Source organism: Bos taurus, chromosome 10 (genome assembly GCF_002263795.3).
Source record: "Bos taurus isolate L1 Dominette 01449 registration number 42190680 breed Hereford chromosome 10, ARS-UCD2.0, whole genome shotgun sequence".
NCBI lineage: Eukaryota > Metazoa > Chordata > Mammalia > Artiodactyla > Bovidae > Bos > Bos taurus.
In genome coordinates this window covers 36,482,571-36,489,334 of record NC_037337.1, presented here as the reverse complement: position 1 = coordinate 36,489,334, position 6,764 = coordinate 36,482,571, and the positions used below count along the sequence as shown (strand labels likewise).

The following is a 6,764-nucleotide window of genomic DNA, read 5'->3' as shown; positions in this document are numbered from 1 at the left end:
CAGGATTGGCTGTCTGGCCCTGCCCTGCCACAGAAGGCAGCTGCCCAGGGTTCCCTGCCTCCCGTCACCTCCTCCTGTTGTGCTGTCCTGACCAAGCTCCCAGAAGAACTTGGCTGGACTCCTTTTCCCATCAATGGCCAAGACATGAGGCTGCCAAGACATGGGCACCCTTCCCAGGCACAACGGCTGCCCAGCTTGGTCGGAGCTGACCCTGCTGAGGACACCAAGACCAAACCAGGGCACCAGCTGTAACAAGAGTGGCGGCAACACCCACCACACAGCACCCCAGGGTAAACAGAGGCTCAGAGGTGGCTTTTCTGGAGGCCACTGAGCAAGTGAGGGAGAGGCTGGGTTACAGCCAGGTGCTTCTGCTGCAAAAGCCTTATCTGGTCCCTGCACCCATTCCACAGGTCCAGGAGTAAAGGGTCAATCCACTGAGGGGCCATTTCCAGTTGAGGAGCCCAGGGCCAGGCTGAGATCTTGGGGTCTGGGACTTGCATGGGGCGGCGGGGAGGGCTGGGGGAGGGAAGAGTAGCCAGAGGCAGGCAGATGTTTGCGAACAAACAGCAGACCAGGGGTGCCCAGCCACCCCTCCCTTTTGGATTTGAGTCCTGGCAGGTAGGTCAGGGTGACAGGGAAGGCACAGCCCACACCAAGGCCCAGGAGGCAAGAACGAACTCCTGAACCTCAGAAGTCAAAGGGCCAGCGGGTCCTCCAGGCCTGCACTGGCAGCACTGTCTCACAAGTTGTCATCACCTTGCCCTTGAAGCCCTTTGAACCCACATGGCTCCTTCATCAGGAAGCCAGAGGTCTAGCCTCCCTGTCAAGAAGAGGCAGCAGCTGACCCTGCAACTGGAGGAAAACCTGATGTGAACGCCACACCTATCCACCTCTTCAGAGCAGCTGGGGGGAGATGCAGGCTACCAGGCCACTGGCAAGGACTACTCGCAGGGCTGCCAAGTGGAGCAGCCCAGGCAGAATCTGCATACCTTGGGGGGCATTCTTCATGTGCACTAAGAACCCTGCAGTCCTGCCTGCTCAGCAGTCCCTCTCTGGGAGAGCCATGGGGGATGAAGAGGGAGCCCTTCCCCCTCTAATGAGTCTTTCGGGGCCACACCCCCTCACTCATCCCAAACCCCCATCTGAAGAAAGAACCATATTCCAGCACAGCACAGATAATGAGGTCAGTTTATGGATTACAGTATGGGACAGATTAGGAAGGGGCCAGGGCCTACCTACAGTGAGAAGCTTCCCAGGAATAGACCGACAGACAGAAGTAGCCCAGACAGACAAGACAGAGGACCAGGGAAACAAAGCCAAATGGGGAAGAGGCCTTGGCTCAGCCTCAGCAGCTGTGAGGCTGCAGGGCCTCAGATCCTATAGGGCTCCCTCTCCTCACTCCCTTCTACACCCTCACCAGCAGGCTGGGACCCTTGGCAGGTGGTGTTTCTGGGGCTGGGAAATGGTTGGTCTGGAGGGGGCGGGCAGACAGTCAGGGCTCTTGGAGGCTCCCTGGGAAGATGGAGGCCTGGGTAGCATGGAGACAGTAGCAGCACTGGGGGGATTCCAGCCAGGCACCAGGCACCTGGGGTGGGGCACTGCTCAGCAGTTCCCCTAAATCTAGGGCAGGCCCCCCACCCTGCCCACCACACCAACATGGTGCAATAAATAAAGTTTCAAGTAGTAAATCGGTGTCAAGCAGGAGATCTAGGGGCTGGTGGACAGGCAGGGGCTTAAGAGAGGCCCCTGTCGGCCCACTGAGTCCTCTCAGTGAGCTCCAGCTGTATCAAGTCTGTCTGTGTGCACTGGAGTGGGGACCTGGCCCCCATGTCCATGTAGGCACTCCCTGCAGGGGCTCAGCCCCTCAGACCAGTGCCAAAGCCTGCTCAGTGGGACAGAAGCAGGGCAGCATAGTGCCTACAGCGTCCACGATGGCGGCCAGGTGCTCGTCCTGAGCCTGGGGCCCACAGAGCTGCATGAAGTCCGCCAGGCGCAGCAAGTACTCAAGGTTGTGCCCGGAGAAGCCTCTGCAGGCCAAGATCTGTGTAGCAATGGCCTCCTCGGGGGCAGGACCCAGGTAGCCAGGGTTCTGCGGAGTGGCCACGTAGGCCAATGCCTTGAGTGGTTGGTCAGGGGTATCTTGAGGGTAGAAGGTGACCTCCTTGGTATCGTAGCCGCCGAGCACCGCCTCCCGCACGTTCAGGTACTTCAGGGCCTCGCTCACCTGCTCTCCTTGCACCTGGTATGCCACACCCCAAGTGCAGCCCTGGGAGAAAATATGGGTACCGGAGTAAGTCACGAAGTTCCTTCTGATCCCATCCAGGACTGTGCTCGATAAGGGAAGTGGGCAGTCTGCTGATGAGCCCTCTACTATCAATATAGCAAACCCTCACCCTCCCTTAACTAGGGTTGAGAAGGTGGACTAGCCCCAGGGAGAACAAAAATTCAGCTCAGAGTTTGGTCTGAGAAACAGTGGCCATCACCTGTAAGCTTGTTAGGAATGCGTTTCAGGCCACTCTAAATCTTATATTAAAATCTATGTTTTAAAAAGATCCTCAGGTGATTCTTGTGAGAAGCACTTATCAAGACTCAACCTTCCTCTCAATCAGAGGGGTATCTATCTAATCTAGCCTGAGGCCAAGGGTCCATGAGCTCTGCCTTTCTGCACCCCTCCATGCTGGATCTCTTTCTTGACTCTGGCACTTACCTCATGATCTTCAAGGAGGGTCACCACACGACCAGGCTAGGGAGGGAAGAGAGATTTTGAAAAAGAAAACAAGTTAGAAATGAGTTCAGCCATCACTGGTAGAGAAAACCCTTAGTAACCCTTCTATCCCAGGCCTCAAATAGCCCCACTCTTGGCGGGCGGGGTGGGGGGCGGAGGAGTGGAGGGAGTGATGTATGTATGTAAGAGTAGACATATGGCAGTGGCCCAGATTGGTCATCAGAAATATTCATCAACACGGTGATCCACAGGATCAGGCTCTAGCCATCACACAATGACCCACTAGGTACACAAATTTAAGTCACAACGCCCTGAAAGGTTCTCCCATTTCCCCCATCTGGACGGAGTCACTGTCAGCCCAGATAGGCCCGGATACTCCAGGGCACCAGCGCAGCGCCCACTATCCTGCCCCAACCCCCGTCATTCACCCGGGCAGGGTCGATGCTCACCATCTTGTCACTGCCACGATGGAAGGTGTCTCCCTGCCAGAAGCGGCGGCTGTAGCCGCGCACGAAGCCCACACGGCTGTCACTGTAGGCGAAGTCGGGCCTCCACACCAGGGAGCCGTACCCAAAAATCCACAACGTTTGGGGGTCGTCGTCTTCGGAGAGGGGTTGTGAGGAGGGCGGAGAGGCGGGAGGGGAGTTCTGGGCTGCAGGCTCCTGCTTCATGGTGCCGGGCACAGGGACGGGCCCGGGCGGCCTCCGGGGCTGGTCTCCGGCGGGGGCACGGAAGGACTGACCGACGCGCACACCTGGCCTGGCTCCGCCTGGTCGCTCCAGCTGCGCGGCCCCGTCAGAGGCGCTCTTTAAACCCTCCAGCCGGGAAGCCCTACCCCTCGCAGCCAGCTTTCGCGTTTATTGGGGCGGGGCAAATTCCCTTTTGGCCAATCACCTTCGGATTTTCCTGTTCAGTTAACCGCGCCGCCCTCTGAGTGGGTAACTACGTGACCTGCCCAGGGCCCAGCGCGTCCGCTGATTGGTTCGACTCCACCTCTGTAGCAAACCTGGCAGGAGTGATGCAACGGCGGAGGAGGTTTTCCCAGATCAAGCATGCAGCAAGGGCGCTTCAGATTGCGTCAGGGGCCGGCAGTGGGCACGGACGCGGGCACTGCTTGTCTCCCCGGCAGCCCCTTTATGCCTTGGTCCCTTCAGGAACCATGATGGGCGGGTCTCCGGAGGATGCCTCTCAAGTACTCCTGCCAGTGCACCTGGCCGAGTCACTGCCACCCCAGGCAGCACGGATTCATTACCAGGGTCAGTGCAGGACACGTCCAGAACGAGAGCTCTGGGCGGTGTAGACGCGCATCTCTGGTGCCTCGCCTGGGAGCACGTACTCTGGAGAAGCTATCGGAGGCACCTCCGCATTCCGCATAAGTGCCTCATGCTATTGGCGCGCGTGAGCAAATGGAGAAACTGAGTCACGAGGCTGCCAAGGGGTTCTGCAGAAGCTTCGAGACTGAGTCAGACCAGGCGGCCAGGGCTTGCGGGCAGCACGTGGGGGCTATGCCTCAGGCCAGATGTAAGACGCTCCAAGCCCAAAATAAGGTCTGGGAAAAGCCGGTCAGAGCGCTTGCAACAGCAGTCTAGTGGTGGTGGCCAGACCTGCGGAGAGAAGCCATAAAGCCAGCAAAGCCAGACCAATCTTGCCCCAAGGCAATGGGTTTAGTTTTGTTCGGACAGGAGATTTTGGCAACAACGGTGGGGTTAATCGTAGGCATGGAGGTTCTGGAAGTGGAAGGCAAGGAGGGCCCAGGTGAGGTCCCCAGAGGACCGTAAGCAGCTACCAGCCTTCGCCCTTGGCTACTGTCTTCACGACCCAGGGATTGTCTTCAGGCCGCCTGGAGTTGACCCCCTAAGCAGCGGCCAGGGTCAAAGGCAAACAGAGGCAGCAGAAGGCCTGCACTTGGCAGAACTGCTCCAAAGGACTGCTGCCGAGGTCGGGGAACTGCTGATGAGGGGCAGGGTGAGTCCTCCGGCAGGGAAAGGGGGCAAAGCAATTAGACGGTTAAACTAAAAATGATCTGCTCACCGAAGGTGCCTAAGATAAAATCTCCGGTAGGAATGCACTGTGGTGTGTATAGTATGAAGCTAGATCTTTAAAAACAAAATAAGTTATACATTAATATTAGTAAAAGAAATAATATGGAATAATATATTTAAACTGTTAGCGGAGACTGTCACCAGAGGAGGATTTTCATATTAACCATTCGTCTGTATTTTTCTGGAAAAGTAATTCATGTTCCTCAAAGAAAATCCAAACTTTTCCATAAATATTTACATTTGTTTCTGGTTCTTCCTTCCTCCTTCCCTCCATTTGCCATGTGCACCCTCCCCTCTTCTCTTCTCCTCTCTATCCTGTCCTCTTTGGTCCATATGAGCACCTCGTTTGCTGCTCAGGGAAAATATCCCCCCTCCATCTATCTCCTTTGGTAGTTGGGTGGAAGGTGAAAATCTGATACTAATACATTGCTGAAAGTATCTAAATTGATACAGACAACCCTTTGAAAGCAGCTTCATGATACAAATCAAGAATCATAAAATAGCCTGCCCTTTGACCCATTACTTCAACTCCAGGAAATTATTAAAAATATGTGGAAAGCCATATTCCTCAAGGTTTTTCAGTGCATTGTTCCTTATTATAGCAAAAGCAAAAGAAGTAAAGCTACTTAAATATCCAAAAATAGTTGAATGTTAAAGTAAATTATGGTCAATCCACAGGTGGAGAAATGCACACACAGACAGAAAATGACTTAAAATCCTGCAATAGATGATTAGTTACATAAATTTGATATAGACATTAAATTAAATCTGCAGTCATTGGGAACAATTATGTATGACTACACTTATGTAATTAAGTGAAAAGCAGGTTATAAAATAACCTAAAATAACTTTCTTAACCTAAAAAGTCTATATGTGTTCATTTCCATAGGAAAAAATCTAGAAGAACATAAAAATGCTCAGTGATTATCTCTTAGTAGTAGGACTACTGAGATCTGCACTTCCTTTTTTATACCGATTGAGATTGGGAATTTCTCAAGAGAACATAAATTACTTATGTTTAGAAAAAGAAGTTTAAAATAGGAAAACAATGTAGTAAAAATTCTTATTATTGCATAGTAAGGCAAAAATAGGAACTATTACATGTCCTATAATTAAAACCATTAAAACAACAAAAACAAGATTCATGAGGAAAAAGATGGGGACACCATATACTAATGTTGGGTGGATTTGGGGTATTAAGAGTATAGGTGATTCTTTTCTCTATTTTGCAAGGCTTATGAAATGTACCTTTTAACAATACAAAGTTACTTTTAAAGAGTAGTTAATGGTTCTCTGTTGGCTAAGTAGTTAATGGTTCTCTGATATAGCATATCAGAATCACCTGGGCAATATCTTCATGATGCTCACTCTCCTAAACTCTCCATGACTTTCTTCTAAAAGCCCCAGGCTTTAATAACATTCCTGGTGGCTCAGACGGTAAAGCATCTGCCTACAATGCGGGAGACCTGGGTTCGAACCCGGCGTCCGGAAGATCCTCTGGAGAAGGCAACCCACTCCAGTACTCTTGCCTGGAAAATCCCATGGACGGAGGAGCTTGGTTAAGCCACAGTGTGTGGGGTCGCAAAGAGTCGAACATGACTGAGCGACTGTCACCTTTGAAGAGTTTATCAGTGACCAGCTCTTGCTCCAAGCAGAGTTAGTCACTCCCTCCTCTGTGTTCCCAGACCCCTTACCTCAGTTCTGTCCCATCCACTTCATGCTTATAACAGAAACGTGTAATCGAGTGTTTATCTTGAGCTAGGCAGTTTGCTAAGTGATTTTGCTCTGCTGCTTTGTGAGGTAAATATCATTTCACAGATGAGCAGTCTGGAACATAGGAAAGTTAGGTAACCCGCTACAGTGACACAATAGCAAAGTATAGCCTGGAGCCCAAGGCAGGCAGTCCAACCCCAGAGACTTCTTGTTAATGAACTTTTGACACCCTGTCTCCTATGAACTTGAGAGCTCCCAGAGAGCAGACGTCATTTTTGAAGGCC

General features: G+C 52.2%; 1 protein-coding gene across 1 annotated transcript; it reads right to left on the bottom strand.

The window, feature by feature from the left end:
* Nucleotides 1-1,176: 1,176 nt before the first annotated feature.
* On the bottom strand, nt 1,177-3,548 carry CHAC1 (ChaC glutathione specific gamma-glutamylcyclotransferase 1). The gene is made up of 3 exons (NM_001098882.1): nt 3,175-3,548; nt 2,708-2,743; nt 1,177-2,266 (listed from the first exon to the last, which is right to left on the bottom strand). Exons 1-3 carry the CDS (start codon nt 3,394-3,396, stop codon nt 1,865-1,867), a joined length of 660 nt encoding a protein of 219 aa, NP_001092352.1. The 5' UTR covers nt 3,397-3,548; the 3' UTR covers nt 1,177-1,864.
* Nucleotides 3,549-6,764: the final 3,216 nt, after the last annotated feature.

What these genes read in the sequence shown, in the direction of transcription:
- CHAC1 (NM_001098882.1), bottom strand. Translation starts at nt 3,396, where the DNA reads ATGAAGCAGGAGCCTGCAGCCCAGAACTCCCCTCCCGCCTCTCCGCCC. An exon ending in ATCGTGGCAGTGACAAGATG is followed by an intron (nt 2,744 to 3,174) that starts GTGAGCATCGAC and finishes TTCCCTCCCTAG; the next exon opens with CCTGGTCGTGTGGTGACCCT. An exon ending in CCCTCCTTGAAGATCATGAG is followed by an intron (nt 2,267 to 2,707) that starts GTAAGTGCCAGA and finishes ATTTTCTCCCAG; the next exon opens with GGCTGCACTTGGGGTGTGGC.